This window comes from Phycodurus eques, chromosome 16 (genome assembly GCF_024500275.1).
Source record: "Phycodurus eques isolate BA_2022a chromosome 16, UOR_Pequ_1.1, whole genome shotgun sequence".
Taxonomy (NCBI): domain Eukaryota; kingdom Metazoa; phylum Chordata; class Actinopteri; order Syngnathiformes; family Syngnathidae; genus Phycodurus; species Phycodurus eques.
In genome coordinates, this window is record NC_084540.1 from 9,404,006 (window position 1) to 9,423,146 (window position 19,141).

Below are 19,141 nucleotides of genomic sequence, written 5' to 3' on the forward strand. Positions count from 1 at the left end.
TCCCCGGGTAATCAAACATATGATCACAACCGTGTTTTCTCATTTTCTAGATAAAAGTAGGGCTGTGAATTTCAAAAGAAGAGCAAGTAAATAAAATTAAAAAGTACTACGTGTTCAAATGAAGTTCTTAACTTCAGAATAATTATTTGACAAAACTAATAAAATACTTAAAGTTTTCATCATATGGGTAGAAGCAAAATCATGCATTGTAAAAATGCATTATACATAGGTAGAAGGGTTTTCCAGAATTTTGAGGTCAATTTTGGAGGTGCGTATTATATATGGGTGCACATTATACACGAGAAATTACGGTACCTCTCTTTTGAACGCTTAAGGCTTCTTTATACTGGGGCGGGCGGCGACTGCGCTAACGTCACTGCGGCTGTCCCGCGCGTAGTTTGCCTTTATACTCGAGCCCAACCCACGCACGATGTTTTGAAAGTGTGCTGCAGTTCACCTCCAAGTCGGGGGTTTCGCTACGGCTGGTATTGGATAGGACACCACAGGGTGGAGTTTCCTCTGCATTTTTTTTGCCATATCCGGTAGCCGTTTTTACTTTCCTTTCAGTAACAAGGAACAAAGCAACAACAATGCCGACCGCGACAGAACAAATGGACCTAGATGACCAGATGATACGTTTAATTATGCTGCAAAATCGATCGAGAACGCGGCGACGTAGATGGTAGGTAGAACCAATGGGCACGTTGCTACGTCATCACAGCATGTGACTATAACGGACCAATCACGAGAGATGATCTCTGCGGCGTTCGACACGCAGCAACTATTTCTGTCGGGTGCACGGCAAGCTACGCAGACGTGCTGCGCGGGGCAATTCGTCGGTCACCTGATGCAATGCGGGCGTTGTCGGCCGCGCAACAGCGGGAGTATAAAGAGGCCTTTAGACTTGCACTGGGGATATTGCTCAAATAGTCATAGATTAACAAATCAATCAGGAATTAAACTAGGCCCTGCTATTTCCCCTTGAAGATGAGGTCTTCATCTAAAGCGGGGCACACACATATCCATCATCGTTAATTTAAGCATTATACCCGAACTGCCGATCAAAGTTTGCGAAGGCCTCATACTCAATATCGCTGAAAGATTAGAATGTGTTGAAGGGTGTTAGAGGGATTTTGCCTCCCCAATTTGCTCTGAAAATGGTCAACAATTGCACTGTATATGTTAAATATGTTCAATATTTACAATCACTAATCGTGTGTGGTCAACAGTTCGGCTGATCCACGGACTCTGTGATTGTGATGTGAAATTGAAGGCCAATTAGTAAGCGACCCGAAACACATGTTAAAAATCATTTAAGATGTTAAAAACCGATCTGTGTGTACCCTGCTTTTCCAAAACCTTTTGATAAATCCTGTGCTTCCAACTTTGTTGGAACATTTGGGGGAAAGGTCCTTTTCCGTTCTCAGGGCAGAAAACAAGGTCCATAAATGCCACGCCCAGAAGAATGGAAATTGGTGTAGTTGCAAAGGACAAGTACATTTTCTTCCATTTTCACATCGTGCATTGCCATGCCCAAATACATTTGTCTAAAAAAGCGTACCTGCACAATGAATTTACGATTTAAAAAAATAAGCTGTATATGTGCACCTACTGGACCTGATTGTTCATTCTTCCTTTAAAACGTAAACAATTATGCTTCTATTAAGTTATTTGTTCATGTGGTGTCACCTCTTTTTTGGTAAGAGATGATCTTAAATCCTTTGGATGGTCAGATTTTTGGGGGTTTATTTGTTTCCGTGATACCAAGGTGACGGCGTTTGCTCTTGATGAAGCAGTCCTCCGAGGTCATTACGTAAACCTGCAAAATTTTTGGCCAAGATTGAAATCTTTGTGTCACAGCTTTGACATTTTTTCTTTTCTTTCGCTGTTTACATTTTTGCCTGCCATCAAATCATCCAAATCGCTCTAATCTCTTGTAAAATGATTCATCATCTGGAGAGCTTGTTGCTCTTTTGTTGATGCCCTCACTCTTACCTGCATCACAATATCCCAGCAGGTGCCATCATGTTTGATTGAAATTTTTATTTGGGGGAAAATGCCGTCTGGTGAAAGCAGGGCAAAATTTCTCATGGGAAAAGTCCATGCTGACAGCTAAGGTTTTCATGTCATTCATAGGGATTCAATAATCATGTCTCAAATATATTAATACATTTATTATTGATTGAACTTTTTTTTATTCATTGAGTACAATACAGTTTGCTAATACTGTATACCACAGCAATGCCCAGATACAATGCGAGTATGCTCCCTAAGAGCTGTGAGCACTATACGGATGACAACAGTGACTGGACCGCATAGTAGCTGTTTTGAGGTGATCCCATATCATCCTAACGTTACGGTTATATACTATGAACCAAAATATTTTAGGATTCATCTGTCCTGAACGAGGTGCATTGTTTTTGAAAAAAACGATATTGTACTGTACTATGCTATGCTTGAGATGTTTGTCCTATGTCCATACTTAGTCATGCAACCATGAACCATGACCCGTATAGCTAAAGGAATGCCAATATTTAGGGATTTAAGTGTTTAAGGATGATTGAAATCATGACAAACAACATCTTTCAAGACTTCAGGGTACATCACTCGACAAAATGTTGGCAAGTGCTGCCATAGTACACTCCACAAATAAACAAGACACCTGGATTCATCGAATTATGACACTGTTCAATACAAATCATATACAATTCAGATTCATCACTCAGAAACAAATCCTTAGCGGCTCCATTTGCTACTATGACAATTAACCTTAGTTATTTTGTAGTTCTCCACATTTACATTTACTTTAATTGCACCATTACTTGTTTCGATATTCTACCTTAGAATGAAGTCATCAAACTCTTGAAAGAACTTTAAAGGCCACCCACATATACTAGACTACTGTTATATAAGCATAGCATAATCTCTATGCGATGGTCAGTGAAATCCTTCTAAAGGTAAAGTACTGTATATGCGATCTGAATTCACTCATCTTAGCTAAGCTATATAAAGCAGACAAACCAAGGCTGCACACAAGAGACACTTTGTATGGGTTCTTTAAATGTATGAACCAGTGAATGTGTGTGGCTCTGAATTATCCAGTGTTGTCAGCAGCGTAATCTTCAGAAGGCTGATAAGTGCCTTGTCTTCCTCAGCTAGGAACTCTGTTTGATTGAAGCATCTCATCAAACTCTCATATAAGAATGACTTCACAGGACTGTGCACGGTGAGAGAATAATTGTTCCAGTAAAAACAGAATTCCATTTGGAGTAATATGTTCTTACAAACACAATGCACACATCACAAATTATCATGTAGATAATTCCCCCCCCCCCCACAATTGTTCTGTCATCTAAGGATGGAGAGGGGGAAGAAAAAAAAACGCCTCCACCAAAATGTGGGATTTGTAATTTCCATCCAATATGCACACCTACCCAGAGTGGCTTATTCACTAAGCCTGATAGATGACCCTTGAACATAAATAGAATGGAATAGCATTGCACCAAGTGGGTCCTTTCCACCAAATGAAAGCAGGACTACAAGACATTTATGTTGTAGTACAAATTCATCATCATACGTATAACCTAAAAGCTGATTTTTTTTAAGCTATCACGGTACAAAGTGAACCCCTGTTTATGGCGGGGATATACTGTACGTTCCGGACCCAACTGTGATAGGTGAAAATGTCGAGAGACCAGAAATTAGTATTATTATTTTTCGTAGTTGTACCCATCCCACATGTTTTAAACACATTTTAACTTATTAAATTACACTTCTTAAACACATTGTTTATATATTTGAATACAAAAAAAACTCACTGCAAGCATACAATGTCTAGAAAATACCAAAAATACCTTGTGCTGTATTTTTGTAGTCTGTAGCCTTTAATCAATGTGTGTGTACGTGAGTGCGTGCGTGCGTGTGCGTGCGTGCGCGTGCGTGTGCTGAGCACCCCGTCACAAACAACAAAATAGAATTAAACGCACTGTATGCAGAATTGACGCTTAGTAGAGTAGCTTCGCTGCTTTTTCTTCTCAATTACGCTACATCAGCATCCATTAGATGTTCAGTGCTGCCTGGCATGTTGCGGCACAACGTCGTACTCCGCCGAATCTGATTACGTTGTCTACCTAATGAAGTGGTCTGAAGCACACGCCTTTAAGGCCTTTTCATACTTAGCAGGGTGCAGCACGCCGGGTGCAGCACGCCGTCGACGAAACACCGTGTATGCAACGCGCAAAGTAGGCATTTGCTGGAGTAGCACGACACCTCAAGTTGAAAAACGTTCAACTCGGGAGCGGCGTTACTGTGACGTCAGACGTCACATCCAATAAGAGAGGGGTAGGTGGAGTGATTTCGGCACGCCAAGAGCAATTGACCAACTAGCCGGAAAAGCTTCAATGCTACTTCCTGGTAGACTGCTAAGCAACCACTTCCAAATACGGACAAGCTTGCACCTGAGTGCTGTCGTCCCTGTGCTCTGCCCCGCGGTGAACACCGAAAAAAAACCAAAGTGCAGTATTATAAGCTCCTGACACATTTCTTAATGTGTCTGAGGAAGAACAAAAGCAGAGAGGGTTACCTGTACTTTTCAGCGGTATCTATATTTAGATGACACGTGCTCCGAGGTGGCATCGGGCTTATCGGCGTTCACGCTATTGTCGCTGCCGGACAACCATAGTCGTGACTGTGTGAGTGAGATTGCACAGTGCCCACTACAAGGGCCTGGGGGCAACTGTGATGATAATGTTTATTATTCTCCTCACACTCTCACACATTTATAAAACCATTTTTGGGAGAAAAAGTCTTCACAGTGAGAATTATTATTTTTTTTTTATTACAGTGGCAACTCCAAAGTCAAACTCAATCCATTGCCCATAAGAAATAATGTAATGCTTTTTAAATCGTAACTGTCAGCTTTGATGTGATGTTTCGAGAGTAATTAATCTACAATACTAGCTTTCTTCAGTTGTGAGCCAGGAGCATTCCAATTGTTCCCCGTGAAACATAGCCCCCCTTTCCATTTCCCTCTCACACACTTCCCTTAAGTGGAGATAACATCTGGGATAAGAAAGCGGTAAAGAGCAAAGAGGGAATGGGAGGAGCGAGCATGTGTGTGTGTGTGTGTGTGTGTGTGTGTGTGAATTCTTAAAAACGCTGTGTGTTCGATTAGCCTTGGGAGGGAGCCATGGGAGATAAGCTTGTGACAGCTGCCAAACACCTCTGTGTGAGTGTGTGTGTGTTTGTATTTGAATTGCGCCCCCCCCCATTCAAGGATGGGTGTATGCATGAATCCCCACCACCTGCCGGCTCGCGTCCCTTCTAGCAGGTGTGAGTCAGTTTGTATGTGATCCAGAGCCCTGATGATTGTGGAGCATATGTGACAGTGTTATCAGCAGACAACATCTCCACGCAATAACATTAAGACATGAGGCGCGCTGATGGCGGAGATTACTGAGATGTGAGGAAGCGTGAGCTCTGCCCATAGGAAGAGTAAACACCAGATTCCTTCCGATAGCAGACAAAAGTGAAAATCATGACAAAATATAGCGAAAACCTCATTAATGCTTGTTGATGGTGGAATAAGAAGCCCTTTAGGTTCCAATATTGAAAAATGAAACCTCTAAATTAAAAATACTAGAAATAAAAATAATCAGTTCAAGACCTTTATTAACTGTACAGGAAATGTGTAAGTAACATTTTAACATTATTCATCTTCCATACAATTGCAAAACAGGGTAACCACTATTAATATGGTCTAATATGATGGTGAGTCACGTGACATCTGCATCTGCTCACTCCTCCAATTTTTTTTAACAGATACATCATCTGGAGCAGTTCATTTATCGAAAAACACGACAAAAACAAACCCAAAAAAATAGATAAAGGACATCATCGTCACCAGAGTGGCTCATTATTAAAAGTATTCATGTATCCAGATTGCGATGGATGCATTCTGCTAGTCATAATTGGCTGTAGCAAGTTTTGCTCGAACCAACTAATCAGAAGATGTAAAAATGCTGACATCATCGAGGGCCAGCGAAATCTGATCGATTCAAGAAACAGTCGCATTGATACTAGTTTAAGTTACATCAGCCAGCACTGCTAATTCACAAGGGCACGGGAAGATTACATTGACATGGCAACACATGGAGTTAAAATCTGATTGGACAAAACAAATCTAACATCAATATACACTACTGGAAACAATGCAGCTAAGAGAAATACTATGAAAGAGAATAGACTGTAGAAAATACAAATTAATGGAAAAAATATTAGAATTCAAAGTTTTAAATGTAAGTCATCACTTCGGATTATGTTTAGGCAGGCAGAAAAGGCCTTGCGTGGCCTTGACGGCTCTGTGCTGACTTTAAATTGCGTAAGCAAACCTTAACAGCCTCACAGTAAGTGTTAGATAGCAAAACAATATCAATAATTTAATAAGCTTTAGGTATGCTTTAAAACTGCCTACTTAAGTAGGTGAACTGTTTAAAAAAGTAAACGCATTATGAGGAGAATGACCTTTAAGATGAATATGAATGACTGACAATAGTAATGATAATAAATCAAAGAACAGAACAGTCTCAGCTCTTTGCAGGAGAGCGGAAGTACGTTTTCTTGCCAGGGTTCAAAGGTTAAATTCCCAAGCAGGTGGCGGAGTCAAAGAGAGCTGGCGCCAGGCCTTTTTCTTCACGGACTGCATTATTCACAAGGCAGGCCATTTGATCCAATAACAGCCTTCTGTTTCACTGTGACAGACTCACATTGCATTGTTACATATACAAGGCCATATTTTACAAAAACATAGGGAGCTCTTTTTACAGCTTGGCGACGCTAAATGTTGTGTTTATTAAGGCCCGAGCTTGCAGCAAATATTTTGCCGCGCTGAGCTTAACTGCTAATTGTCAAGATAAAGATTCTTGTCGGAGTGTTGAGTGTTCATTGGTTGCCTCCCTGTGTCCCACCGATCAGCCTGCCACTGCAACCTTCACGCCCGTCGCTGTCGCTTCAACATGGAGCTGTACAAGCTGTCAGGCCGCAGGAGCGGAGGTGTCTGCCTGAACTGTCGTCACAACACGGCGGGCCGTCATTGCCACTACTGCAAGGAAGGGTTCTACAGGGACATGACCAAGTCCATTTCACACCGGAGAGCTTGCAAAGGTAAAATTACACTGTAACAGAAGTTACATGTCAAGACATTATCACTGTTACTCGTCACAACAATATTGCAGGGCCTTTCGGTGTGGACTTTGTAGGTTCTCCCTGAGCATGTGTGGGCTCTCTCTGAGTACTCCGATTTCCTCCCAGACACCAAAAACACATATCATCGCTGTCGGGCGAAATCCTTGTATGTACCAAAACCTTTCAGGAAAACAATTCCCCCCACCCAAAAAAAAAACACCATTTTGCATGAGTTCCCAAACACTGCTTTGTTCAAATTGGTATTATACTTTATATTGCTATCATTTACTGTTGCGCACACACATCAACACAACATCACCAATAAATTAAATTCAAAAATTAAATGAAATAGTTATTTGTCTATAGCTCCCCTCTGATTGGCTGGTGAGCAGTCCAGCGTACTCTCTGCCTCTTGCCCAAAGTCAGAGGAGAGAAGTACTCTTGAAAATGGATGTCAATGAACTTGAAACTTGCAAAATAGTCTCTAAAGTCTCTAAAGGGAACTTAATCTTATAACTATCTTGACTACTGTGGTATACATATTGCATTGCTCGTAATAAAGTTTAATGCGTTCCAGTTGTTTATGATACTGTATGTGTCAGGCTCCAAAAACAAGGTTAGCTCAAATTTAAGTGTTACGTTTTTTTGTTCAATACAATTGAATATATGAGGGACAAAATTCATAACTTCATCAAAGTTGAAGAACTGGATACAATTTCAGGCCAGTGTTGAGATCTCAAACACTGCTGCAAATGCAGAAAATTAGAAAAAGATGTAAATAAAACTGTCACCTATGTTCTACAAACAAAAGAATCTCTGCAGCAGGGAACGGATGACTATGAATACAATGTATCTCCTGGAGGAGTACCAAAAAAATGAGTCCATAAATCACCAAAGAGATCTATTGTGACACCAAAAAGTCAGATAAAAAAATGTTTAAAAAAGTAATTAATAATACAGTACTACAGTAATGTACTGTACTTTGCAAACATGTTCACTTATGACAAAAATAAATGCTCCTTATTACAGTATGTTTTCATATGTTACATGTGTTAATGTGACATGTTTTGTAAAGGTTGATAGAAATTTGGCCTCAATGATCCATTCCTTTGCAATCTACTTGTCATCATTTCAGGATGTACCTCGTCCCCACCTCTCACGGGATTTATGTCACTGTCCAATGACAACCATATTCGTCACGGTATTTTTTTTCAAGAACAGCAGCATCAATTCATCAGTCCACACAGATTTGGCACCCGAAATTTAAATCTATCTTTCAGTAAGAGTTTTGAAGCACAGTTGTAGTGGCCAATACAGGCTGAGGCATTATAAAACAACATATTTTCACTGGTTGTTTAACTCCACACTTTAAACCGTACATGCAGGAGAACACCTTGGATCATGTGCTGAAAAGTCCACATTGTCATTCACACATTCGCAAATTCCTGTCATATTCCAGTAAAAATAATCCCTTTATTCCCAAGCAGTTTTGCCAATACTCCTACTGTCATGCTTGAGGTATTAAAGGAATTCTTTGGAAAGTTTGGAAGAAAGGAGCCACCTGTCTCGGCACTGGTGAACAGACCCGTACAACCACAAAGCTATTCGGGGTACCCTGTGAATCATTGACAAGTCAAACATAACAAACAGAAGCTGAGGTGTGAGCTGATCCTGGAACCAGCTCACTAATCTATTCATACCTGCGACACACACACACACACACACACACACACACACACACGAACCGACACAACACACTGACGCAGGTGGGGGCACATACCTCTGGTCTGAGGCTAAACTTCTGAGGATTATTGTCAGGGGAGAAAAAAGGGGAGCATCTTGTGCTGACCAAACCATTTCACTGAAAAGGACACTTCCTGTTTATGTGTGTGTGTGTGACACATTACTTCAGCCTTGAAGAAAGGGTTTCCTGAACAGTCCTTCACTTCATTTTATTCTGCATTATGCAATTCTGTTGCTTTCTGTTGATTTACATATTTCCAAAGCGAACTGTTGTTTCAGTTTTCGTACAATTCACTTTTAGTCAGGCTTTTTGGACTGGATAAAAAATGATAACTGAGGTTCTACTGCATCACTAAATAGGTGATAATGTGTGTAAGACAAATGTAAAATATGCACAGACATATCACTGTGTTCCCTGTAAAGGGTGAAGATAATATACAGTACTTATCATCATTGTTGTCGAAACAACAAAATGTCATTTAATCAGAGTTGGACTATTTCATTGACCCCTGTGGAAATGTGTCACAGTGTCCCACTATAGAAATTTAAAACTGAAATATGTTATTAAAAAAAAAAATTATATATATATATATATATATATATATATATAATTAAAAAAAAAAATTATATATATATATATATATATATATATAATTTTTTTCATTCACACTTACATTCATGTGGGTCTGCTTGACAATTCAGTTTTCAATGAACCTAAGAAGTATGTTTTTGGGATGTGGGAGGGACCTGGAGTAGCCAAAGAAAACCCAGGCAAACACGGGGAGAACATGAAAACTCCACACAGGATGGCCCGACTGGAGATTTGAACCCTCAGGCAGCTGTGCTAAACACCTTAAAAATACTCCAATAGGACAAAAATTTAAAACTGTGGAGATCTTGCAAAGGGGTACTGCTGAAAACTGAATAATCACCAAGAGGGAACAAAAACATTTGAGTAAGCTAAAGACACCGAAGATTTGGCATATTTTGCACGGGCACAACGCACATCCTCACTTGTGCTGCTCATTCCACTAATGTACAGTAGATGCTTTAGAAAGGGAATATCATTGAAAATGAATTTCAAAGATAAAATGTACTGAGAAGAGACATTGTTACAAAACAAGACTAATGTATTAAATGTGTTATCCATTCATATTAATTAAATATTAGTTATCTCTATAATTATTTTATAGTTTCTAAAGTTTCTGTTGTTCTGTCCTGTACTTGCTTCTGCATAACACAACATTTGGTCTCATCCTTATATGTTCTGACTGCAATGAAATGAAAGACCGGGACAATAAAAAACATTGCTTAAGTCAAAGCTCTCTTATAAACACAGCACTGGGATCAATTTACTACATGTGGTTATGCTGTGTTGAACAAAAGCTTGATAGATCACCCACACTTAGAAATGCTCCTTTGCAGCATTGTTTAACACTGCCAGTCCAAATATTTTCACACATTTGGAGAGGAGTTACGTTCAGAGTGTCGGATCTGGTGTCAGGTTAATGTAAGAGAGGTTTACGCTCAGCCTGATGATGTATTGACATCCATTGATGTTTGCAAAGTCTTTCTTAAACAGCTGGATCAGTACCCGGACAAGCTCAAAATCACGTCGCCATCTTCCTTTAGCCAGCTAGGTGATTGAGAATCAAAGCCAAACAGCCTGATTGTTGCCTTTTCTCCTCAGGTGACCAAAACTGGCCAACCGAGCTAACATCAGTTAAACAGCTTACATTTATTGTTCAAATCAGCCAAGCGTCCCACTCTGCTGTTGTTGGACAGGAAATTCAATGCTGTGCCAACACAGCCCGGAGGAAGTCTGCTTTTATTCCCAATCTTCAACTCCTGGCTAACGCGACAGCTCATTTAAATGTACTTGCACTTGCACTTGTGTGCCTAATGGATGGGAGAAAACTCTTCATCTGACTCAGTGGCAGCATAGAATGGTTCATGCTTTAGTTCATCGATTAACAACTTCATCCCTTGTCAAGCGCAGAGTAAACAGGGCTATCACATTAGATATATATATTTTTTCCTGTTCCCCCAAATTACTGGAAGTTGAAGCCTTTAACTGAGCACAGAGTCCAAAGAGATTGAGCCAGTAGGATACATACTGCATTTTACTAGTCTAAACTATCCATCCATTTTCTATAACGCTTATCCTTTTCAAGTGTACCACTATACCATAGCAACTTCTGCCTGAATCCCTTACATCTAATCCCTTCCCCTTTTTCTTCCCCTTTTTTTCAAGGCCACACTAAATATACCAGACAATAGTGAGGTTTCACACACGGGAATAATCAGGCCTATTTTGAGCCGGATTCCCGTCTTCTGATCAAAGTCAGCAAAGGCTTGTTTGTCCGGTGTAACGATTATACTGACTGATTGCTCTGTGGTGTCGGGAGTGTCAAGAGTGACTTTTCCTCCCCAATCAGCTTGTAAAAAATTAATGTCAGACCTGTTCAATATTTATGATCCAAAAGAAAGAAAAAAAAAACAATTCTAAACAATGATATCTCACTGGAATCTTTGCCTAATCTGTTTTTAACTGCTTTTTAAAAAGACCGCTCTGACACAATTAGCATTACACAATTAGGATCAAGGCTGCTGACTGCAAGGCTCGATCATGTGTCGTTTTGAACTACTGAGAGGGACAGCAAATAAAGGCCGGTCAGCAGACGGCAGTGACCTAATAGGACAAAGAAATGACACCAGATCCAGCAAGAATGGAGGAGCCTGACCATTAAGCGCTCTGTAAGTGTCTGTTCAAATATTGTACCGAATCCTAAAATTAGCAGTGAGCCAGGACAACAGAAATAATGTCCTTCTGAGTCATTCACCACAGTAAAAATGACAGGAGTTTGCGGCCACAATGTACAAACAGTAAAACTAACAGTTAGCCTTGTTACTTATATTTATTCGGCCGTGTTTCGAACCTCTCCCTAGCCATTATCTAGTGCCCTATAGATGTCATGAACGGAACAGAGGATAGGACCCAAAAATGCACGACTCCAAAACAAATGGACAGTTTCCAAAAAGAGAGGTTTAATAGACGGGCATAGGTCAGTACACAGGCAGGCAATCCAAGAAAGGTAACAGTATCCAAGAACATGAGGCAAAGAGGCAAGGTTGATAATCGGAAGGTTGATAATTGTCACAGACTCACAGTCTTACTGTGAGTCTGTGACAAGGAATGCTGGAACTTGACGACAAGGTACAACGAACTGGCAACGAGAGGGAATGAGACACGAGGTTAAATACAATAGGTAATTAGGGTGAACGAGGCACAGGTGGTGAAGATGCTCACAGGAGCAGGTGTGTGTGAAACAGGGAGGGGAAGACAAAACCCGGAACACACACACACACACACACACACACACGACAATAGTGAGTTGGACATTTTGCACTGGTGTTTGAAAAAGTAGTCAGTATAGTTTATCTCCTATATTGTGCCCTCAATGTGTCCTACAATCCTATTCACGGTCTATATGAACTGACTTCGGGTCAAAGGCGGACTACACCCGGGACTGGTCGCCAATCAATCAAAGGGCACATATTCAGACAGACAACCATTCACACTCATACTCACACCTTCACTGAGTGGAAACTGAACCCACGTTGCATGGAAGTCAGTGAGCGTCAATGACTTCCAATGTAAACAAAATCAACAATAATGAAGATATTGTTAAATGATTAAGTTGTAATTTCACAAGAAAGGATTTTATGAAAAAACAAAGTCTGAACAATATTACGAGCATAAACATACACTGGTGTTAAGATTATGGCTGTTGGTGATCCTGTCATGTTACATCAACACCATCAGTATGAGCAGTTTAAGAAATACATCCGCGGGCGAGAGGCGGGGTACACCCTGGACTGGTCGCTAGCCAATCACAGGACACATACAGTATCGCCCAGGTACTCAAATACAACTCCTAAAGACCTGGAAATAATTTTCAATGAGTCAAAGGTCAATATATCAAGATCGGTAAGGTCGCATCCAATAATACTGTAATATTTAAAACAAAATGTTCTTTTCATTCAAAACAACAACAATATGAACTGTAATATAATATAGCATCATTTCATTCATTTTGATATGAATTAAAATGAAAAGTTGCATCAAACAAAACATGACCCCTGTCCTGTATTATCATCTTATTTTGAAAGACAACTCACGCCACTTATGGTAGCGAAGTAGCTTCATTAGCGATCGAGACGCGTAACTTTAACTAATACACATCCTGTAACTTTGACTAAAAAACGTGTGTGTCACCACTCTCTTTGTCATTGACGCACACAGTCGAATGAAATGTGTACTCTGTTACACACACTCTACTGACTGAATTACACACTCTGCTTAGAGCCACTCTGCCGTGCAGAAGCCATGTGAATCGGTCCGCTTGAATAACAGCTATACAAATGAACACAAAAGTAGTAAATGCTTAAGGAAGCTAAATTGTCGAGATGAGCATATTTTCCTTAACAGCGAATGACTTTGGGGCAGTCTCAATAGGCGGTCTGTGTATCGTTTGCATGGAGACTAGTCCCAGTCTACATGTGCTGACCCAACCACAACAAATCATAAAGGAAAACATATGTTATATTAAATGTTGTGCCTACCTCGTGCGCAAGCCGCGCGTTCAAAATGAACGGGCTGGCCGTCTGCGCACTGAACTGTGCAAAGTGAAGTGTGGCTTGCAGTCATATAACTATGAAAATCTCGTCTGATCTTGAGGGCTAGAAATAGGCGGCCGGTAGGCCAGATGTGGCCCGGGGGCCGCCTACTAAGTACCACTGGTATGGACAAACAATTATTCACACTCACATTCACACAAATTTAGAGTCCTCAATAAACCTAACATGAATGTTTTTGGAATGCAAAACCCAAACCTCAGAATTTTGAAGCATTCTTTCTAACCATCCCTGCACCGTGTCATTTTAACAAATATTTCATGATATTACGTTCTAAATATATGGCAGCTGTCCAACAAATAGCAGCTGCTGCTTGTCGCAGAAAATTGCTGAGTGGAATTTTGACCATCATTCTCAAAATAATATGACCTTTATAAATATAATTGTTTTGTTTGTACTAGTAGTAGGTGTTATAACAATATAAAATAAAAAAAAAACATTTATGATACGACTCTATTCTTGCAACATAGAAACTTTTTTCTTGTAGTTGCAGTTATACTCGTAGCCACAATGAAGAGGTGGTGAGCTCTTAAATTTTTTTTTTTTTTAAAGTCTGATACGAGTTGAGCTAACTGCTAACCTTAATGTGAATGACTAGTAGTTACGTCGTACATATAGTGCAATACTTTCAGTGCTAATAGGACGGCAGGGCCTGCACTTCACACAGTGCCTCATGGTAATTGTTTGGCAGAGACTGCGCACACTCACAGAGCAAATTTCTCACATTGAACATGCAGTCTTCCCAGCTAACCGCTTAAATAGACTTTGAAGTGTGTTCCAATCAACCGTTAACGGGAAACGTTATTCAGCCAGTGTTTGCGAGGATGTCTTTGGCAAAAAGCTTTGTGTCGGAAACTCAATCTGAAGAGTACACGTGTCTGATCACAAACGTCTGCGCCCGTGCTGCTTAAAGACAGGCGCATAACTGCATACATTTCAATACTGAAACACACATAAGAAGAAACAAAAATAGTGTGTGTATTGCTAATCGGAATCAAGTTGTTTTCTTTTTTTTTTTTTACCTCTAATTAAGGGGTGAGGGAAGCTGTGTAATATGCGGTTTTATGCTATTGCAAGGCCCATTTCCTCCTCTGTGGTGTTACTGAAAGAAAACCCGTTCAACTCTAAAGGGAACGATTTCTCACTAGGTTTGAGTGTTAAGATTACTATTAATGTAGGGAACATGTAGAGCCAGCACAGGGCTCATTGGAGACATACTGTAGCAATTTGAAAGGCAATATTTGTTTTGCTCTTCTGTGTAAACTAAACTACTTGTGTTTTCAAGTTTACTTGGTTATGGTTACATTTCTCTGATGTGTCCTGACATTTGCTCTCATTTGTTCTCTCCAGCATGCGACTGCCATCCAGTTGGAGCAGCAGGGAAGACGTGTAACCAGACGACAGGCCAATGCCCTTGCAAGGACGGCGTTGCAGGAATCACATGTAACCGCTGTGCCAAGGGTTACCAGCAGAGTCGCTCCCCTATTGCCCCCTGCATCAGTAAGCCTTTCTCCCAACTGACACAAGTCGAATAATTTTTACATTATTAAAATGTTTCTTAATTTATTATTTCTCAATTTGATGTAAAATTGGTTTACAACAAACATGGGAACAAAAGGGGAAATATCAGTCAGTATGTGTCATTTGGTCGAGCTAGCACTACCTTAAACAGGTCGTCATAGTATCATAGTACCTGCACAAATGCTTGATGTGGAGACCACCCAAAAATTGCAATAGGTGTTAAAAGTACTCACACTTTGTACTGAAGTAGAAATATAGATACTTGTGTTAAAAAAAAGAAGACAAATAGAAGTACAGATTCAAGTCCTGTACGTAAGTAAAAGTAAAAATATTTTTAATATTGTTATATACAATACTCATTTTGATAACTTGACACAATGACAACCAATTTTGCACAGACAAAATAGTTTAAATTAAACTCCATATTTACACCATCAAAAAAACATTGTGGATTGAGTAAAACATTTTCACTTGGCTAATGATAACAACTGAAAAAAATACACCTTATTTTTTGTTTTTATTTTAGATTAGACAGAGAATTTATGAACCCCAGAAGCTTGTGGGTTTTAGTCTGGCACAAAAACAACTCATTCGCCACAAATCTTTCTTTGGAGTGGAAACCACCAAACAATTCTCTCAAATAAGGCTGAATCTCCGAATCTGTTGCCATTGTCGTTAATGTGCTCCAGTTCATGTTGCCTCCATGTCGCTGGTGTCCCTGTTTTTCTCACCTTGTATGACCTCAAGATCTCAGTAAATCAAGATCGCAACCACGGTTGCTTTTCCCTCTCTCTATTTATGTAAAAAGACTATGTTGACAAAGTAAGGAATAGAATGTACAGACATCTGTTTTCGAATGCAGGGAGTAAAAGTAAGAAGTCATTACAAAAAGAAATATACAGTACTCGAGTAAAGTACAGGTACCTGAAAAATCTATTTATGTATAGCAGCAAAGTATTTGTGCAGTACTGTCAGATGTACAGAAAAGCAAGCCACATTACAGTTCAACAAATACTGTACATGCAAAATTATGTCATGTAATTATTTTTAAAATACCTTTCAGATGCAAACATTTAACATGTCAGAGGAAAAGAGAACCTCTGATCATCCTAAATTGGTTTCCCCTACCTTTTTCTTTTTTACATTTTTTTTGGGGGGTCATTTTGGTTGTGTGTGAAACGTGCAGGAATGAGACTGTATTAAGTGGTCATTTTACAAAATGAAAATAGTCTGCAGAGTCATACAGTATAAAATAACTGTCTGTGCGGTCTGTTACTTGTACATTGGGCGGTGGTTGGGTATCCATGTCTTAAATAACTTGATTTATAACCATATTATCCAATTTGGGAATCAAAAAGTCCAGGACCAGGTAGGACTAACACAATAATTAGTTTTTCCTCTAATGCCAAGTCAATATTATTATTGACAAATGCTTCATTGTGATTAATTTGCTAGGTGCCAACCTTATTCATGGTGTATAATTAACTTTAATGATTAATAATGAGACTCACCACCATGACCTAGTGGCCAAATTTGGGTATGGCTCTCAGCTCAGACCCTCCGGTGTGGAGTTTGCATCAACACTGAACAACACTAAATTGTGAGTGTGAATGCTTGTTTGTCCTGTGGTCGACTGGTGACCAGTTGAGGGTGTACCCCACTTCTCATCCTTAATAATATTATATTAATCATAACTAATAAAGTGGTGCCTTGAGATACGAGTGACCCAAACTAGGAGTTTTGTTGAGAAATGACCTGTCATTCGGACGTTTTTATTTTTATTTATTTTTTTGCTCTATGAAAAATGACTAATATAACTGCATCTTACATCGTCACTTACAGTAATAGTAGAAGAAGAGGTACTATTCTTCTTCATTTGTCTGCATGACTGTATTACACTGCCTCTCAACAGCCAAGGGGGGCACACCACAAAGAGCATCACAATGAATTGAATTGCAGCATTACATTATGATTCACAAACGGTTGAATCTTTTACGTTCCATTTAATGATGTTAACTCTCAATGTATTTTTTAAACAAACATATTTTTTTCTGGAAAAGAGTAATAGCATTTAAATTAATTTCAATAGAGAACGATGATTTGAGATACTCGTGTTTTGAGTCACAAGCGTGGCCTGGGAATGAATTAAGTTTGTATCTCAGGGCACCACAGTACAATCGTGGTGCTATTGTAAATAATTTGCTTACACTTAGGATTTACCACCCTCAGGAAGAAATCTGGTCTTCAGATATTAATGTTGCGTAGTAAATAAACAACCATGGGTTCATCCTATTGTAAATATATTTCCAGCTGAATAACAGCATGGCCATTTATTGGCCATTATTATTCTTATAACAGTTTTACAAATCAAAACTGCTTTCATATTTTTTTTTTAAACCACTGCATGCTCCATTTATCTCAAAGATGACTTCAAATGCTTATGCTAGTGCATGCTTGTTAGCTCTGCAGTCATAGCTTGTTATTTTTATATCCTGTTCCATTATTCTGGATAGTTACAGTATTTGGCTGTTTAAACCGTAGCCTGGATAAACAGAGCGTTACCACTCACCTAACATGGCCTTGTGTGCCTTCTGCATCGTTAACTGTCCGTCTCATGGTAAATCCCCAGAATGGGTCCAAAGAAATGATGGCTGATACTGTATATTTATTGGCTGTATCTGCTGGCTGCAGATTCTAGTTATTTAGTAATATACACCAGCGTCACACTGAGATAAATATCATTGGTAGCTGTTTTTATCAAAAAGCAACAAGTATCTAACTGCTATTATTAGATAAAGCAAGACATGTCTGTAGCCGCTGAAAATGGCCCCCAATATGATTTAGAATGTAAATCATATCATGAAGTAGAAAACCAAAATATGTTTGGCTTTCGACCATAGCGCAGTCAGCTCCAGTCTGCCTCTGCAGCTATACCACGATCGGGCGAGAGCCCAACACTTAACACAAAACTCATCTCACCACTGATGCTTCAGCATGGCGTATGTCAAGAACAGCTGTCATTAAGAAACATCACATTCAATCCCTTAGGTGTGTTTCATATATGCTCCGAGATATGTTACATATGGTCCAAGGCCGGACAAAGTGCGCTCTAGTGGACAAAACACATGTCAATGATCCTCTTTAAATGACAAATAATGAGTGTCTTCCTGTCTACACCACAGAGATTCCAGTTGCATCCCCTACAGCGACTTACAGCAGTTACGATGAGACATCAGGTCAGTAACAATGCAAACATTGTACTTACACATTTACTCATTTACTACAAATCTATTGACATTGTTTGATATTGTTCTCGTTTAAGCCACTAATTTCCCCTCCCTGGCCCTGACATTTACTTTTCACGAGTCTGTGTTGTGCATTGCATGGTATTGCTGTACTTGCATTGAACTTCCATATTTTCGAGTCTAAAATGGTCACCCTGAGGCCACTCTTTACTAATAAGTCTGATTATCAAAACAAATGTACGTGACCTAAGCCAATGATTGCTGTTTTTCCTTGGTGAACTAAATAGGACTGAATGACTTTTGCCAGTTTCTGCCAAGTCGTGAAACGCTTTATACAGTCCTCCATAATGCTTTCACACCAAACAACATACTGTCATTTCATCAAATCACACACTTTTAATGCTCAGCTCATCAGTTTTTGCTGTTTAATCCTAGTGTGTATAACTTAATCCTTTACGTATGTAAATTAGTGGTTCTCAAACTTTTTACACCAAGTACCGCCATAATGACCAACATTAAATTACACTCGCATTGTAGGCCCGAGCATCCGTGGAAAAACGGGGCATATATGCCATTCCTAAATGATATTATTCATATTATTGTAAGCCACTGTAAGAACATTTACACTGCAGTTAAATATAGGAAAATAACACATGTTTGAAAACAAACAATGTTAAAAGATTAAATGCATTGTATTGTACTTCAAAGATAAATACGTCTGAACTGTACAGTACAAATGTACTTTACTGGAT

At 39.4% G+C, this 19,141-nt stretch overlaps 1 protein-coding gene across 1 annotated transcript in view; it reads left to right on the forward strand.

The window, feature by feature from the left end:
• ntn1b (netrin 1b) overlaps positions 1-19,141 on the forward strand; it is a 55,282-nt gene that overhangs the window by 22,326 nt on the left and 13,815 nt on the right. The window contains exons 3-5 of the mRNA XM_061700429.1: positions 6,973-7,161; positions 14,974-15,123; positions 18,327-18,380. Coding sequence (XP_061556413.1) covers positions 6,973-7,161; positions 14,974-15,123; positions 18,327-18,380 — 393 coding nt within the window. The remainder of the gene's footprint in view (positions 1-6,972; positions 7,162-14,973; positions 15,124-18,326; positions 18,381-19,141) is intronic.